At 37.4% G+C, this 19,328-nt stretch overlaps 1 protein-coding gene across 11 annotated transcripts in view; it reads left to right on the forward strand.

Annotated features, from left to right (window-relative positions):
• The window catches only part of SLC4A10 (solute carrier family 4 member 10), a 154,769-nt gene that overhangs the window by 88,721 nt on the left and 46,720 nt on the right, over positions 1-19,328 (forward strand). For all 11 annotated transcript variants that reach the window (XR_002047275.3, XR_002047276.3, XR_752664.4 and 8 more), the window contains exon 6: positions 9,511-9,699. Coding sequence is in view for 8 of the 11 variants with exons in the window: in XM_039554817.1 (XP_039410751.1) it covers positions 9,511-9,699 (189 nt within the window). In the remaining 3 variants the exon portion in view is untranslated. The remainder of the gene's footprint in view (positions 1-9,510; positions 9,700-19,328) is intronic.

Below are 19,328 nucleotides of genomic sequence, written 5' to 3' on the forward strand. Positions count from 1 at the left end.
AATATGTTGCTTTATTATTTATTTATAAATAATTAAGAAGTACTTAAGTCAGCTGCTTGGTGTTCTTATATTACTTTTTTGCTTAAATAGTACACTGGGATTTTCAATCTTGAGCTTTGCACTCTTAATCGAAAAATCACTCAACTTTGTCCGTAGTCAGCTAAGAAAGCCTTTCCAGATTTATTTTCATTTAAGTAGGTAAAAAAAGTAAAGATTAATGCAAAAAACCCCCAACTTCAGTGAACATCTTTTTTTTTGGTGTTTTTGAAAGATACTGTATATATTCCAATATAGTGAGGCCCCAATTAAATAATATTTGTAACCTCTTAATCCTTAGTTGTAGTGATTTTGTTTTGGTTAACGTGGCCAAGGATTTGAGCATTTGTAATACTAATGTTGCAACTCATCACAGATGTAGGTTGTCCTTCAGTAGAGAATTTGGGGAGTTACCCTCACACTATTTTAAGTCAGCCCTAGCTGCAGCTTATCTTGGTTTGTTGATTAGGAAAACTTATTTCTTCTGAGAAGAGGCTTTAGGATGACTTTCATTAATTGGCATGTACCATTTTAATTTAAAAAGTGCCTGTTGTTGTGGCAGATTTGGATGCATTTCATTTGTTGCATTATTTGCTTGAAGTGGTAGGCATCCCTTTCTGATAAGGCGGCCTGACACATGATAAGGTTTGCATGGGTTGCGCTTTGTCTTTGAGAGAAGATTATATTTTTCCTCCTCTGCAGATTCAATAAGCAATGAGCTATTCTTTTTAAAAAAGCTTTGCAGCAGGTGCTTCAGGCAAGTGAATCATTCTGTAAATTACTCACGTTCTGTCAGGTTTCTTTGAAGAGACTTATTTTTTTTTATTTTCTCAAGAAATAAAGTTGCAACTCCAGTTGCTGTTCTCTGTTAATATTATTTGTGCTGTAGCAATGCTGTTTTCCTTTTCTTCAATCAAGTTACTCTGTAATTTGTTACTTTAATGCTATGTGTGTTCATTCCTGGTCTCCAGTGATTAGAGAATGTTACAAAGAGTGTGGCACCCAGTAGGCAGCAGTGCGAGAAGGAAAGACTGATAGTGGTAACAAGCACACCACCAAGGCGTGTGTCTTAGAAATGTGATAATTCCGAATAATATGACAGGCAGTTCTTTTTACATAGAAGTGACTGCTGGACTTGAAGATTAGGCAGAACTGGTACCTCTCAGGAAATCCTTTATTTTGTGTTCCAGTCAGTTGCTATGTCAGTAGTTATAATCCTATTTATCTTGTGCTATACTATGCAATTGTGGTTTTCATCAGACACTGATATGTATTCCAGTTGTATCTGACAGTCCTGACACTTTAGAATTTAAGGAAATAGTTGCTGGCACCTGTTGGCTTGGCTTCAATTTTTTTTCAACATTCAGCTCTTATTCTTTGGCTTGCTAGCCATCCTCATGCCAGGCTTGTCCAGCAATCCTGGTGATCACTTTCGGTTTTGTTCCAATGTTACTGTGTATACCACCTTTAGCAGGTTATGCCCTACAGTTTTAAGGGATACTCCTGAATTAAATTTGATTCTTGTGCTTCTGATTCATAATTTAGGGTTTTGGTTTTTTAATACAATCTCTTGATAATTTTACTGCATTGCTATAATGAATCATCTTTTGAGAACAAAAACATTATTTGTGCACGTGTATTTTCTTCTTACTTGCCTTAATGCTTTGTTAGTAAGAAATGTGTGATGTGTATTTATTGGTAATGTCTTGCTATCTGGGCTATATTCCAATATCAAATTATATTTCTATTAATGCAGCGCCAGTCTTCGTATCCTTGGAAGAGGTATACTTAAACTTTATTGCTAAATTGAGACTAAGAATTCCTATTTGTTTTAGTCAAGGCTTTTAATCTATAAACACTTATTCACTAAGGCACTAAACTCTCACCACTTAGCCCTTGAGAATTTCTATTAAAGTCTGTATTTTAAAACATTAATGGGCTTGTGGTAAAATCTACAGATGAAAGCCACCTTTTGTAATGTTTGCATGGTTTCCAGAATATTTTGTATTTTATCCCTGGAAACTCTGACAGTTCTGCATAAAAATATTTTGGTACTATTTATGTTGGGAGAATTTTTAAATCATCCTCTATTCCAGCATGTCCATTCTCTATTAGGTCTTTTTCATTCCAACTGTCATATTAAAAAATTACTTCATCTATGAGATTGTATATTTCTTTGGACAGGCACACAATTTTCCTTGTTGAAGAAGAGCTTATTCATACCTATGATACTGAATTCACAGACAGAATCTTATTATAATAGAGACTTCTGAGATGAATTTCCAACACTGTCATCATGCATCAGAACAGCATGTTTGTTCCTGAATTTTCTCAAATTGTTCATAATTTTTGTAAGATGGATTTTGCTTCTCTTGAAAAGAGCTCAATTACTCTGCTGAACTTTATCCTGTTTAAAAATGCAAATTTTATTACACATATTTTAGGGGAGTTATTACTATTTGTAATACATGATGTTATTTTTTCATATGTCTGTGCAGTGACTCCTATATCTGTAGTTTGCACTCCATGCATGAGGAATTCCTTTGAACATTTATGTAGTAATATTTTATCGATCACTTCTGTATAGAACATATGCTAAAAGGAAGTCTAAAAAATCTATGTAATCAAAACAATTTATTTTGGAACTTGTCTCTTGAGGAGGTATTTGCCAGAATCTGGCTGTACCATTAGAGAGCAGCTTCACTGTGTTGTTCAAGTTGGCAGATGAAAATGTTCTCTTTTGATATTTTCGTTTAGTTCCTTTGAAACCATGTAGATTCTCAGATTACCATCTGGTTTTTTGATTATAACCACTGAATGAACCCAAAAGGTTCCTCTATTTAACATATGATGCCATTTTCTGTTGTTTGGTTCAAAAACTATTCAGTCCAGCCTTTAATGGCAATACTTTCTTTACAGCATGAGCCACAGAACTTGCATAATCTTGTAGTTGTGCAGAGTGTTCTGTGAACAAATGTCAAACCTTGTCAAATATAAACTGTGGCCACTCTTGCACAGTGGAGCTTTGGCGACTTGCACATGTTTGAAATATTCCCATTTATTTTTAATGGTTTAATTGTAATAATGATTTCTTTTTTAAATTAAATTTTAAATCTGCCCTTGCTTTCCAATCCCAAGATCTGACTGTTTTCTCCCTAGCAGTCTTTTGTATGTTCGTCATGATCGAATTTTCAATCTGTGTAACAGCTTAATCTTGTGATTGAGGTCACTGGACTCTGTGCTCAGCAACTCAGGGCATTACATCCCAAGTGTGCAATTTTATTGATTTCATTAATATCATGTTAAGCTTTCAATCTGAACAAGTCTTTTTTTGCCTTTGCTTTAAGCTATATTACTCCATAATAATGACATATTTTATCTGGCTCAAATTGAGATTTTATTACACCGGAGCCTTTTGTTTCATCTGCAACACTCACGTGTTACGTTTCTGACAGTGCTTTTATGGTACATTTAACTTTTGTTACAAACACTGTAATAAAGTGTGGGGTTGCCTGTGAGTAATCTGCTTCTCTGTTTGACCCTACACCTGTCTTTTGCTCAGCTTTCACCTGCTCACTTACCCAGGTTTCTACATTTGTTTGCTTTATTTTCAGCTTAGCATGCAGCTTAGCATGTGGTGATAACCTCTACAGAGAAACTACCAGGTTTTGTTCCTTTGTCTGTGCTTAAATTGTAGATCTTGTACCAACTTCTACGTAGCATGTCTTTTTTTCTTCTTGTTTTGTGTTTTCCCATGTTAACCACAAAGGTGGGAATCTTTTTAGATTGCACAAGTCAATCTCAGTTTGCAAATTTTATTTTTTATGAAGCATCCACTGTGCCTGCAGTTCTGAACTGCAAGCTGGGAATTTTGGCCTTGTCTCTACAATTTACAGTTTTGTGAGATACTTGCTCTTGTTCCTCAGTAAAATTATGTACTGTTATTTTAAAAAGCAGACATTTTTCATTCTTTCCTTCTCAAGTATTTTAACTGAGGAATTGAACCAAATAATTTCAGGTAAAGCTAGAAATAGAATCTGTGTCTTGGAGCACTGGAATGCTCTGTTCTCTTGGATGAGCGGCTAAATCTTCTGGCTTAGATAGCTTATTTATAATCACCATTGTAAATGATGTAAATGGGCCTTGCTCATGAGTGCAGCTCAGGAATCCTAATTGTTGGGTTTGTATTATTCCTCCTGCCTGAGTCACTAGGGAAGGATATATTCGGGTTCCTCTTTAGAGATGTGTTTAGACAAAGGACAGTGTTTCAACTGATTGTCTTCCATAAAGCAATGCATTTAGGGTTGCTTGGGTTTTTTTTCCTTGTCTTTAAGGGCAAGGTCCACAAGCCAGAAAACCTTGGCTTTTAAATTAGGTTTTGTAGTCAGCTATCACTGCCATCGTGGTGCACACAAAAGCCTGTATGTTTTATATTTTGTCATTAATCTCTCATTTTGTCCTGCAATTGTACAGTTATAAAATTTTGAAGTGTGAATACTGGCACCCTTGCTGGTATATGCTGAATTCAGTTTCTGCTGTAAAGTGTCAGTGCCAACCTACATCAGGAGAATACGAGCCCAGCAATTTCTTTTTGGACTTCACAGGTATTTTGGTACACATACAGTATGTTTTCTATAAATTTATTCTATGTTTCACCTGAACATTCTGTGTAGTATTGCACGTGAGGTGATGAGCACACTGTGAACCCGGTGCAGTGGGGAACAAGCTGTGGCCACCCTTGAGGGTCTCCTTGTTGTCTATTTGCCTGGAACTGTGGGCGCTCCACGTGGGTCTGGCCACGTGTCTCTGTACAAAGCTGCAGTGTGTAACAGACACCTCCAGAGTGAGTGGAAGCATCCAGCCTGCTTTTGCATCCTTGCTGACTCTAGAGGTGGGACAGATGGAATTTTCTTTGCTGGGCCACACGTGAGCCACACTGCATTTGAACTGATATAAATTGTCTGCACCCCAGTGCTGTAATTCACAGCCTGGGTAAATTGTTCACAGGTGGTGATGAGTTATAGTTGAGTTACTGTAATAGCTTGTTAAAGTACTCACTATGCTCACATTTACTCACAAAATTAATTTTATATAGATGATGTATTGTAACTGAGTCTGAATGGAGAAAACATTCTTGAAATTACATGAAACCCCAAGTTTCTTAGAATTCTTTTAAGTGACCAGGTCAAGGAGAATATCTGTCTTTAACAGCTTGAAAAAATTATTTCATGGTTCCAGTATCAACCAAGATTCCTTACTGAAGAAACATCCTACTTTGGTGTACTTGATGTCAGCAGAGATGTTGTGGTGTGAACATTTAATAGAATGGATAACACTGTGCTGGTGGATATTCCATGTTGCATTCTTCTGAAAGCTTCATATGGCAGTGAAGTGTCTTTGAAAAACGGAATGGTAAGCTGTGTCTCTGGCTAAAAGGGGGCAGTGCAGAATTTAAAAGGGCGTTCAAGAGGAAAAATCTTTAAAACAAAGATTCTTTGTGTCTTTTTGTCGTATGGAGTGCAAAGAAATGGCCGCCTGTTCTAGGTACAAAAGTGAAGACCAGGGCTTTGAAAATATGTCCAGCTTCAACTGATGTGAGCATGTAGGGTCTTCTACTCACAGGGTTAAGGAATTGCAGTCTATTTTGAAAACTAGATGTTTAAGATGCTCCTTTTGGCCATTTACTCTTGGACTTTATCCATGATGCTCTTGTTTTCAAGACTACCTTTGCAATCAAGGATGTTACTGATATTGCAGGGATTTGGGTGTTTAAAAAATATTTTGAGAAGCTTGGGAAGAAACTGAAAAGGAAGCCCGTAATGATAGGGGTGGATGGACACAGTCTCTCTCCTGTTCAGATCTGTGCAGGGCTTGAAAAAAGGGTCAAAATACAGCAGTCTGTCAGAAATTTGACTGTATTTAAGCTCCGGCAGCTACTACTGAAACTGGGTCTATGCTGAAGGAATGACAACTGCAGGGAAATATCACAGCAAGAAAGCACATCTTCACTCTTTCCAAAATGGAATGCATCTTCCTTTTTTACATGTGGTAGCAATGCTACAATAAAAGGGAAGTTGTAAAACCACAAAAAACTCAAGGTAAGCCACATTCTTCTTTCTGGCAGGAAATAAAAATTGTTAGTCACCACACTGGCACCAATGGTGTGGCTTCTATTGCTGTTAACAAGTCTAGCAGAACATCTAGGGAAAGGAGGAGGATAGGGATTTGATTTTCTTTTTCCTGTAGTTTTCTCTCCTCAAATGGAGAATCTTAAATATTGACATCATCCTCAGCAGCTAATACATTTTTATATTTAATTGTGGAAAATACTGTTATTCCAGGAATGACACCATACAAGTGGAGTTCCACTGATCTGTAAGCAAGGGGATGACCACTGCCCTAAATTTACCTGTTATAGAGGAATCCTTTTTTTTTTAGCTCTTCCTTTTTATTTCTGTCTTAGACCAACTCAAAGGAGTTAATATTTGGTTTTGTACCTTCTACAGTTTGTATTTTGTTCAGCAGTAGTTAAAAAGAAAAGAAGAGGATAATTTGAGTTGAGCTTTATCACAGATGCCCTGGTTTATAAATTTATTATTTATTATTTATTTTTTTCATTTGAAGATCCCCTGTCATGTTACATAAAGTACTGGCCTGTTTAGGGAATTGTAACACGCAAATTCATGTATTAAGGGTGTCTAAGGGGAAGATAGTCATCTCCTTAGGGCAGAGGTGTGTCTCAATAGGCAGTAGAGTAGAAGAGGAAAATAAATATTTTTCTTGCAACTGGAGACTGCTTTCCATTTTTCATGTGTTGTAAATTCTTGTCTCCTTAAAATATTCTGCTGAAGATTTTCTTCAAACGTGTGTTACCCTGTCCTTTGCCTTTCTGTCATTTGTCTTCCTGCTATGCCTCTCTCTCTCTCCTTAGGGTCTAGAGTGATAAAAAACCCTCTGTCTAGACTGGGAGTGCAAAGCTAACTGACCTGATTGTGTTTGAGTTAACCCTGGAGATAAGAGTACCCTTCAGGCTCAGGTGAAGCACCCTGAAGCCAGAGTTTATTAGTTTGGGCACAATATGGGGCAACATTACTCCTTGGTATGAGCTGTTTGGCCAACCCCATTGTTGATACTGCACAGGCTGTAGTTGCTGGAGAGAACCCAGTACAGCATTGAAAACCTCTGCATGATTCTTCATTGCAAAGCTCTGGATACACTGCTCATAGTCACATCTGCAGTTGGCAGCTGCATTTACCTGGACCCCATCCTGGTCTTTCTGTGTGCATGTCACTGTAGAGATGTAGATTTGTTGGTAGCCTCTTCATCGCAAGTGAAACATGCAGGTTTTTTGTTGTTCAGCTCTCAAGCAGGTGTGTGAGGCATTGGCTTGTTATGTGGATATTGAGAACTTCAGAAAAACTTGTGTATTTTAAGTGTATACACAGTGCATAGGTGACTGTTAGCAATTAAACTCTGCTTTTAACTACCATAGTTATTTAATGCCTTGTATTATCTCTCTTCTATTGCTCTTGGCTGTTATCAAAGACATGACAAATTATGTCTCTAGTGATGATGCATCTGCTTTTTATTTTTCCTGCTCTGCTTGCTTTTCCACTGAGTTTACTGGCAGATATGAATCTGACTACAGCACAGAATCATGAGCTGTCTGGATTTTCGGTGCAAGGAATTTTGGACTCCTCTTATTATATCACTATTTTTGTGCAGTACAGTTTCTTCCAATTGATATACAAGGGAGCTGTGTACTTAAATGCTGTTACATTTGATTTGATACACAATTTTTTTCCCCTTTATTTTTCTGTTAAGCATCATTACTGTGGGTAGCAGTATTTCCCCAAATAATAATTTAAAAAAAAATCCCACAAAATTCTCAGCAGTTCTTTCCCATTTGAAACACATAATGTCATAGAATCATGGAATCATAGAGTGGTGTGGGTTGGAAGGGGGCCTTAAAGATCATCTAGTTCCAACCCCCCTTTTGTAGGCAGGGACACCTTTAAGTAGACCAGGTTGCTCAGAGCCCCATCCAACCTGGCCTGGAACACCTCCAGGGATGTGGCATCCACAGTTTCCCTGGGCAGTCTGTTCCAGTGCCTCACCACCCTCAGAGTAAAGATTTTTTTCCTAATAATCTAAAACTGCTCTTAATTTAAATCCATTACCCTTTGTCCTGTCACTACGTGCCCTTGTAAATAGTCTTGCCCCATCTTTCCTCTGAGTTCCCTTTAGGTACTGGAAGGCTGCAATTAGGTCACCCCAAAGCCTTTTCTTTTCCAGGCTTAACAATCCGAGTTCTCTCAGCGTGGAGCTTGCGTGCGTGATGCATCCTGTAGCTGGAGTAGGATGGCTTCATCCACAAGCTCCCCTGGATTGGCTGACCCGTAGTGTAGACCACAACTATGAAGTTCCCTTTGTTGCCTCTGTCTCTGATTTTTACCCACAGGCTTTCTACCTGCTCTTGGCTGTTCTTCAGAGACAGCTCCTCATGCTTAATCCTTGTCTGGATATCAAGAGCAACCCCTCGGCCTCTCCTTCCTTTTCTGTCTCTTATGAACAGCCTGTAGCCATCGATAGCCACACTCCAATCATGGAATTCACCCCACGAAATGTCAGTAATGGCAACTCTACTTTCCAGCAGCATGGTGGCTTCCAGCTCCTCCTGTTTTTTGCCCATTCTGTGTGCTTTGGTGTAAAAGCACCACACTGGGCTGTGCCACCTTCTAGAGGAGTGCCTGTGTATACAAGTAGTGTTGAATATGAGTACATAAGACCATTTTCTGCTAGTCGACTGCAAAGAAGATTGTAATTTCTTAGCAGGGGGATCAATTTCACTCACGCCTCCTTGAAATTATCCTCTTCTTGGAACAGTACATCTGGCAGTAGAAATAGATTGTATTAGGCATCAACAAATAATGCAGCAAATTTTTCTGTGTTGTCTTACCTGAGCTTTCCCTGTATTGCACCGAAAGTATTGTAATTATAATTACAAGAAAGAAAGAAAGGGTTAGACTGTGATTTCCTGTGGTAAGTACAAAGGAAATAAAAGAGTTGTTTCCTCACAGCATGCCATTTCCTTTGTAGGAAATACAATAAGGGCTATTTGGAAAAAAAAGACGTCTTATACACCCTGGATTTAAATATGTTATGTATGGGAGTGCTTAAGGACTGACTTCAAAGTCGTTGGTGACCTTAATTTTTGAACTGCATAATTTTAAAAGGATTTTTTTATATTAATAGCATCCTTTTCTCCCTGTTCCCTCCCCCCTACCCCCCCAGTCTTGCTCCCCCCGAGAGTGAAACACTTCTAGATAAAACTTCCCATTTAGTTCTGTTTTATTAATGGACTGATGCTTTTAATTTGTAATCCTGTAGGGTGCTAATAATTTTTACTGCAATTTAAAAGATAAAATGTTTCCTTTTTCCCATCTTTTATTAAGTTTATGTGTATATTTTCAGATATGATTCTGGACCAGCAAGTGGGTTCTGGGCAGCTCAGTGAGGATGTTCGTCACAGAGTGCATGAGGCATTACTCAAACAGCATCACCATCAGAACCAGAAGAAGCTGAGCAACAGGATCCCAATTGTAAGATCCTTTGCTGATATTGGAAAGAAGCAGTCTGAGCCCCATTCCATGGATAAAAATGGTAATGCTTTATTTTGCATTTTGAGCCTTCAATAACATCTGCCTGTTCGGTATTGCAAGTGCTTTGTACCCACAGCTTAACAGCGTGATTCTGCTCTGAAAAATGCCCTGTACCTTTTTGCATGAGTGTGGCTCATCTTATGCATTCAGAAATATACTTGCTTAAATTTGAAATTAGGGTATCTTGCACAATTCAGGGCTGGGCAGAGCTATTCAAGGGAGCTCGCTGAGGTATTGGAAGCTGTGCTAGTGTGCCATGCCATCCTGGGTAACTGGCATGGCATGTTATTTCCAGTGCAGCTCAGCTTAGGAACACTTCAGGTGCTCTGTGTAATCCCTCAGACTGAGCTTGAGCATGTTTGCACAGGATTGCTCTGAACTGTGGACAGGCTCCATCAGTGCCAGGAGTGCAAGAGGAAGGACTATTTTTGACTTCTGTTGTCTATCCAGGACCTATTTGTTTAAAATGTAGTGGTTTGTTGAAATAGTTTCTAAGTCTACAACACTGTATGCATTAGCTAGAGTTCAACTGCTGCTTCAGATTTTATAGGTGAGTTTGAGGGGTGGAAAAATGAGGTAAACGCTGTTGGAAAGATGTCACAAGAGCTGTACCTTGTTCTTTCAGAAAATCCCTTTTGGGAAAATCAGGGTAATGCAAATGAGAAATGTTTGCAGAATAGTTCTAGAGTAAAATATTAGCATAATTTTTTTTCCTTTCCTTGCTTTTACAGAAGACTTTACAAGCTGTATTATTGTTTCAAGTCATCATAATGAAAGATCATTTCTTACTGCCCCTTCCTTATTTGCATAAACAAAGGTCTGTGTTATGAAATTTGCAGCCAAATTTTGCAAATATTTTTCACTTAACTCTTATTCCAGAAATCACCTTAACTGTACTGAAATCTCAGTCCCTCCTGCTGTTACTCTGTTTCAGAGCCCTACTGAGCTCCCCTATCACCTTGGGAAGTGGGGAGTGAGGAAACAGCCATAGCACAGGGAAGGTCAGGATTGCAAGAGGAATCTGTGTGCTCTGAGGCATAGGAGAGAAGGGCAAAGAGTATTCATGTGGCTGATCTGGAAAGATGGGGCTGTTGATATAAAGGTTAGCTTGATTGCAAGGAAGAAGCTTTTCTTTCAATCATTGCCATATGTAGTTTTAAGAGATCTAAATCTAGTTGCTTCCCTGGAGAAGATTCTCAGACCTAAAAGGCAACATATAATTTCATCTGATGAGGATATTAAATAGAAACATTAATTATGTCAAAATATCATTTTGAGAGTAAGGAAAAAATAGCATTTACTAAGATGTGTGTGATTATGCATATGGATGCACAAGAGTAAAAGTAAGTAGGATGATTGTCCATCCTTTTTAAGGCAACTTTCTTGTTGATTTATACAGCTCTTGCTGATGACTTTAAACAAATATTCAGGAGAAACTGAAGAAAGTTAATGATATAATGATCCTGTTCCTCAATTTCCACGGGATGTAAAATGGCAGCTTGCATTCCATTAAGTTTTTGCACTAGATCTTATATTACAAATAGGCAGTAGTTGTCTTAAAAAAAACCCTCGGGGCAAGCTGTGACATTATCATGAGCTCAATTTTGGTAACTTTCTGTGTCTGTTAGTGGAACTGATGCAGTAATTCACTCCAGAAACATCTTGCTTTTGCCCAAGTTTATTCTGGCAAACTTCCCAGCTCTTCCTAAATTCCACTGCTCCCCCTACTACCCCCCCCCCCCCCAAATAAATTCTCATCAGGACAGCATCTAAGTCCACATTAAACACACTCATTTTATATACTCAGTGGTTAAGTGGTTCTCTAAGTCAGGAGACATATTCTTACAGTTTTTCATTTGTCTCTCTCTATTTTTCAAGATGAAAAAATGCTGAATGCACAGTTTATGTGCTTGTGTAGAAATGTCTCAGAGTACTCTGACATCTGTTAAAAAAAACTCTTAGTCTCTTTTACTGTGTTAATTTAAATGCACCAATAGACATAATAGAAATTATATATGTATATAGAAAAATAGAATAACCTCTAGTGAGTCAATAATTCTAGGGATGCTTATGTGAAAGTATATCAGATTTTTGTCTAAATTACAGTGAAGAGTTCCAAGCATGAACCTTTTGGACAGAGAGGTTTTTTAATCAATTTGAAGCATTGCTGTTCCACTTGCGTCCTTTAAGTGCTAATGCACGTTTGGCAGTGTTCTGCATTGACCTCCTCAAAATTGATGATGGCCCTGTGATAAAACAAGGAGGATTTGTTTATTATAAGTTTCTCTCTTACCATCCTTTGCCCTGTTATGTTAAAAAGTCTGAATCTTATTTTATTGCCTGAATTGCATTGAAATTAGTATTAGCTTTAGAAAAGGAAAATCTAGTCTAAGTTTTTTGTTTTAGAAGGAACTAGAATTTTTTCCCTTTTCAAGGTAAGAGCAAATAAGCAGCTCATGGGTCTGAGTGGCAACTATTGCCCGAGTACTCCAGGGTTTAAAAAGTGGGAAAAGAGAATTCTGGAGAGCTGCCTAGTTTCAGGTACACTAACTGTACCTCTTCTGGCATACTCGTAGTTATTTTCTTACCCTGTGTAAGTGCCATAGTACATGGTGTGTAAATTATGCTGGAATCTCCACTGAAATGCTCAGCTTTCAGGAACTATGCTGTTCTTAGAAGCTTGACCAGGGGTAGCAGTGGTCATTTCTGATCATTTTCTCTGCCAGTGCCTCACGACCCAAATGCTGGAGTTCGGCTACAGTGTTACACTCACTCTAGAGCTATGTGTTTCTTTTTAGATTGCTGTGGAGTGTCTGTACAATCTATTTGTAGTAATATAAAAATGAGTTGTTAGAATATAACTTTGAATCATGTAAAAGCAAAACCTAAATATGTGTAAAAGAAAGAAAAATTAAGGGGTATTGTTGTCCAAGAGTGTGCTGTAAGACACATCTTGTTTCCTGAGAACAAACTGGTAAAATGCATTCAAGGCAGCATTTTAATCTGCTTATTCCCATTTGTCCACAAACATTGTGTAGAATATATGAAGGTAAAATGTTTCTTATATTGCTCTCAGTATTTTTCTCTCCTTTTAATGAAAAGAAGCAATCAAAATACTGTTGCTTTTACTTTCTGGATGATAAGCTTAATTCCTAGAAGACTGCGGGGAGAGAAACAGATCATCTCAGGTACTACTGATGAACTTACAATCCAGTTCACCCTTATCAGAGACAGGAGTTTTCATAAAGAGCATGTGCCAGGAGCTTTAGAAGGGCTGCTTGTTTGTTCCTGCTGAAATGAGACGGGGGAACTTGGACACTTTCTGCACAAAAGGAAGTTCTCACTTTGGTTAAATTTGGGGTTAGTGTTAGGCAGCTGAACTGAAAACAATCCTTAGCAATTTGTTGATCATAAAATAGGTGGTTCAGAGCCTTAAGTTCCTGATACATGGGTTATGTGGTACAGCTGAGGCTTCAAACCCCCTTCTTTGTCCAAGTTCTTGACAATAGTACCTTATGAGTGTGTCAGTTTTCAGGTGTTCAGGAGCAAAGTCTGAAAATGAATACATAAATTAATTCAATATATGGCAGCACCATTGACAGGCCACTGTGATATCTTTGCTGGAAGATAGTTGTACATATGTTCTCCCTCCAGTTTTCTTTGTTTAAGAGTCTGTCAGACCATCTAATTGATTTGCTTTGTATTTAGTAGTATTATCTTTTGTTTACAATGGCTTTTCTTCACATCCTCTGCAGGGCTAAGATGTCAGGGTGCTATGGGTTTACCGTGCATTTTTAATGCTGCCATGCTGTGTTTAACTTTCACTTTTCATTAGGCATCAAAACTGTGAGAATTAAAAGCCTGCTTTTGATGTTCCAATAAAAAACAACAGTCAAATTTGTCATAAGAGCAGGAAAAATGATTTTTTATGGGCTAATTTGACACCAAATACCCAAAATAGAGGGTGGCAAGTAATTTTAGCATAAATATTGTAAAAGACAGGTAAAAATATGAATATTTTTCATTAGTAAATCATCTTTAAAAAGTTTGTTTTATAAAGCAATTTAACCTATTTTTGTTGATATGAGTAGGTTTGACACTGGTACATCAGACCTGTGTTCGTAAATTCCTATGACATGGTCTAAAAAGCCAAAGACAACTGTAAATATATGACACCTCTCTATTGTTAGAGGAATGCTAAAATAATTTCATAAACCTCTCCCCTTTTATAAAAAGGATTCTGAAATTCAGAGTTTAAGCATATGTGGCATGAAAAAATAACTGATTCTATGAAAATGCAGTTAGGAAAAGAAGTTTTGACTGTCTATTTCACTTTTAGTCTAGGGGGTGTATATGTTTTTTATATATGTGTGTGTGTGTATAAGATGAAATCTAACAGACACCTTACACTGATTAAAGTCCAAGAGGAAGGAATTTGGTAGAGGAGTATGGCAGGCTAAGTTACTTGTATTTTCATGCACCTTGCTGAAGTGTTATTTACCCACAATTACATGATCTTCTGCCTGATTTCTGTTCATACTTATGCCATTTATAACAGCTTCTTCTCCCTTGACATCAGAGCAGGCACATTATTAGTGTAAAAATTGCATTACACCACACATCATGTCTGATTCTGAGAAATTCTGAAATTCCAAGGAGAGGTTTATTGGTATACTGAAGAGCTTGAAGAAAGCAATGGCATATCCAATTTGGGATCTTTGGAGTTAACAGCATGAGCTGCTGCTGAAACTGTTCATTTTGACATGTTCTTTTTTAAGCCTTTTTCCAGTTATTTTGATTAGTGTGATGGGCTGGTTTGGACTTCATCATTTTGTGGCACTATGAGCACAAGCAGAGGTATTGGACAATGCTTGTCCTATTTTAGGGGATAGCATCCTTTAATATCCTGGAAAGTCAAAATTCCCAGTTACGTGCTGGTGTTAGTTACCTTCTTCAGTTTCGCTATCTCTCCTAAAGATCAGTTCAAGGATTTATGCCATAACTCAGAGCAAGTTTACAGCATGTGAAACTCCCATGTCAATACTATCACCTGGAGAAAGGTGGGCATTGCCTGGAGCCACATGAAAAGGGTAGGGAGGCACTCCTAAGTACATGCCCACGTATTTCCATTTTTGGAGTAAGTTGCAACCAATGCCAGTGATATACACACAAGTTTTCTGAAGCGTTGGATCTGGATCAGGTGAATTGCTTCAGCTTTTCTTGAAGAGAAGGCAAACTCAAAGACAGTTAATTCTAGCTTAAATTAGCTAATGCTCTATTTCTTGTTTTAGAGTCTTCTCAGATGTATGAATTTTAATCAGGTTGTATTTTCCACAGGTTTTTATGTGACTAAAATATAACTTGTATTTATGAACATTTTCATCTGATATTTATTCTTTCTTTCTCCACATTTCCTTGTACCCGTGATAAAATGTGTAATCTGTATGTATAAAGCTGTATCATTCATCTTTGTATTTCTTTATTTTACTTTCTTTGTTGTGTCTGTCTCTAACAGGCTCATCTCATCTCTGTATCTTCTCATCTCCTATCCTTTGGGTTCTGTAAACTCCCTGAAGGTTCAGAGGTAGTATAAATACCTATTCTTGCTTGGGCTTCAGATCATTTCAAATGTACACCCATGTCTTCATCTCTATTTCTTGTCAGCATGCAACTCCTTGCTATAGTGATTTAAAAAAAATACCTTAGGCCTTTGTCTGCAGCTGTGGCACACTTAAGAGAAGTTTGTGTGGAATTTGTTTTTTTGGTGGGGGGACAGTGCCATTTATTTGTAAGTTCATTTTCTTACATCAATTTATAAAACTGCAAATCACAGCATTTTAGTTTATATGCATGACTTCATGTGAATTATGCTTGAGATATTCAGGCCTAACGTTAGAAAAACAGCTAAAGTGACTTCTTCCTCATCCTCTTAAATTGCCTATCATTAGTGAACACCAAATCTCCTTCTAGTTATGGGGGTACAATGGGGGTGACATGGTTCCCCACTGATTAAAAATGTTGTTCATCAAGAGGCCTAAAGGCACACACACGGTTCAGCCTGCAGAGATGCTGTCACTGCTCTGTTGTATTAGAATTTTATAATATACTTAAGAAAACTTACTGTTTTTCAATATTTGAGATTTGTTCTGGACAGTGTTGTCCATTTAGATTTGGAAAATTGGTGACTAGTTGCAGTGAAAAGTCTGAGATTGAAGACGTTTGAAAATCAGGATTTTTTTTTTTCTGAACAGGAAGAAATACATGTCATTTAGAAAAATAAGCAATTTCTTTTCTGGTTTAGTTTCCTTTGATGTGTTGGTTGCATCCAGTTTGTTTCCATCAACTGTGATTTGTATCTGCCTACAATGTTCTGCGTTTTTGTCATCGATGTTCTAGAGACATCTTGGATTTTGATTAATAACCACAATGCACATAGTTAAATGTCTTGAGTTCTACATTTCAGGGACGAAGAATATGTTACATGTGACATTAATTTACTGAGATTAATTTTTTTTTAAATTTGTCAGGACTAACTGTCTCAAAAATGCCAAACTGTATCTGCAAATGCAAACTTCTATTACTGTAACACTTGTGGACCTTATTTTGATTGATAAATGGCTTGACTTCGCATGAAAGAGTGTTTTTTGAGTGAATTCTTGCTCTATTCAAAGCTCTGCCAGTTTCACATTACCTGAAAAAGACACTTGTTTTTTAAATATGCCAATTTTTAAAATATCATTTTTTGAAACTGTGCTGATATTGGCTTTTTATTACATAGAAAAGCTGTTACACCAATTTTAGCATGTTATGTATTTAGTTATGTATTAAATTCCTTTGTATGTACCCTGGATATTTCAATTATACCACATTGTGCATTGATACTTAAAACTGTCTGAATGGCTCCTGATGAACTCTCAAAGAATGCAGCCCTTCACGTGCTTTATGTAGGTGGGCTGCAGGATAAATTGAGACTTCAGCTTTATAATGACTCAAAGTATTACATTGCACTCTTGAAAAATAAAATTCTGCATTTACCCCATACAATGTGTAAATAACCATTTTGCCTGGAGTGCTGAAATGGAACTGATGAGGAGAAGGTAGGAAATAGTGGAATGGTGAGGCTGTTGCTGCTCTTACTCCCAGTTACAGGGAGTTGATGGTTTATGCCTTCACCATTCTTAGCAGCCCAAACCCCATATTTTCAGCTCAAAGAAAAGAAGTAATAAACCATGAGAAATGTTTAAAATCTGGCCAGAGTTTGGGGTTACTTTGGTGGTTTTTTTGTGAAAGGAGATTACCTGTTGTCTCTACTGTGTATCTTTGATTGTTACTCAATACAGTAAAAAACCCAAACTTGTTGTTCCATGATCCAGAAAGCTGTCTTAAGTTGTAGAGCTATTTAAACATGTCTTTCTGCCTCAAGGTAAAACTTGTGTTCTTTCAGATTACTCCAGCATATGGGTAAATCAAAGTTTGAGGTCTTCTGTTGGCACAGAAAAAGAACATATGCTATTCTTAAAAACTTCACATACTTACTGGTAGTGGCTTTTATTTCCTTATATGTAGATCTTTAGATCTTTTTCTCCTAAAAGAAAAGTGGACACAATGTTTGAAAGTCCTCTGGACTGTTATGCTAATTGCTTTTGACACCTCCATTATGATATTAAAACTTCAGTGTTTAAACAGGTGGTCCATGCTTTGACTCCTTTGTTGGTCAGTATTTTTTTCTCTGGCAGATATCTCTGCTCTCATTTTCTTAAATTTTTGGGTCCAGAAAAAAAGTGCAAGTGCCTAATTAGCAACAGAAAGATAATGAACTGCTATTTCTGTTACTTTCGTGTAACATCTTTATAATGCAATATATTAGTATGAGTAATTATTACAACTATTTCCCTTTTCATAGATCCTAGGATACAGAGGAGTGTGTAAAAGGAAAAAAATTAAGAGTCAGCAGGTTTTATATTACTTAATTTTAAGGTTTTTGGGAGTAAGTTAAGACAGAAACTTTCCCTGAGCACTTTATGCCTTCTCTATTTGAATAATGGAAGGGGCTTTTCTTGTTACATTAATAAAATCTCCAAAATAGAACAGAAATAAAATTTATATAATTTTGATATTAATTATTTTTAATACCTGTAATGGTACAGGATGATTCCTGTAAAAATAATTCAAGGACTGCTAAATAAACAATACAGAAAAAGAATATATTGGAATACATAGTGTAAAGATGATGGTGTAACAATGATGGAACTCTGTTTTTCTTTCAATTCTAATTAAAACAGACAAATTGAATGACTTTATAAATACCTTGCATATGTAATAATTTCTGGCTTCTGTTTTGCAAAAATTGTCTCCTGTGACATTTAGGAATTAATAGCCTCTTCTTATATGAATTCCTTTAATTTACAATAATATGTGGCTTTCTAAAGTCAATCCTTTATTTTTGTCATATGTAAATTCTAATTCTGATTTTAATTTTATTCTACTTGCTTAGATTAACATGCTTGACATGTCTGTTTGCCATTCTCTGTTTATTTCACTGTAGAGCTGAACAAAAGCCCTGATTTCTATTCTTATTTTGATCTGTCCTTGTCCTGAATCAGAGAGAAAAATGAAAATACTTGCAGTTTAAAGATAGATACATTTAATAATAATATTTCCAGCAATATATTTTTAAACATTCTGTTACTGTACTACTTAATCAAAGTGCACTATCTCTGTCTATGCTGCCAGGATGCAGTGCAAGAGTCTTAAACCTGTTTTGTGTCATGGGAGATTTGTCCAGTGGGAAATGAGGTGCTGATTTTCATGAAAACCAGTGTTTTCTTTGAGCAAGTGTTTCAACTCGGAATTCATGACCAGACTTAGTCAGGGATCCTGTAGTGCTCAGTTGTGACAGAAACTGGATGCTTCAGCATTTTGGCAGTGGCTGGGGTGCTCTTGCAAGTCTCTGGTCCTGTTCAGGCTGGATCCTACGAAGTGCTCTGTGTCCTGGCTGTGGCTGAGGACACACCTGGGCTGCAGGGGTGAGTCCCAGCGGTGTGAGGGGCCACGCTGTGGCTTTTGGAATTGCCCAGACAATGTGCCTAGCTTAGGACTTTCTGACTGTCTTAATCTTCAAATATCATGAACATATGGTCTTTGTTACTGTGCAAGTTTAGGTTGATTTTCACCAGAACCAATGTTTTCACATCATCATTTCTCAGTCATATGAGAGACTTTATTCGCCATGGAAACAAATATATGCTGGGCACGAGATGCTGACTCTGGGCCAGTTGGACTCTGTAGTTATTCCTGGGTATGTGTTAGGGCAGTAAGAGATAGTTGGCTCATATATTTGGTACTTTCTCTTGTACGTTATTGTGGTGTTCAGAGCTGTGTGTGGCTTCTGACATGCCAGAGAGGGAGAAAGAGTGAAGGCAAGCAGGGCATGGCCTGTGCCCCTGTGGGGTTTGTGTGCTGCCCTACTGCCAGCCCCACCACCTTGGTGTGTGCATGGTGGGCTCTGGCCGTGCGCAGGGGCAGTGTTGGCATTAAGTAAAAATATGCTTTATATGACACAGACTTTTTACTTAACTCTGTTTTTCTTTTTGAGCTTTTGTTGGCAAAATTTTGTTGGTCAAAAGAGAC

This window comes from Corvus cornix, chromosome 7 (genome assembly GCF_000738735.6).
Source record: "Corvus cornix cornix isolate S_Up_H32 chromosome 7, ASM73873v5, whole genome shotgun sequence".
Taxonomy (NCBI): Eukaryota; Metazoa; Chordata; class Aves; order Passeriformes; family Corvidae; genus Corvus; species Corvus cornix.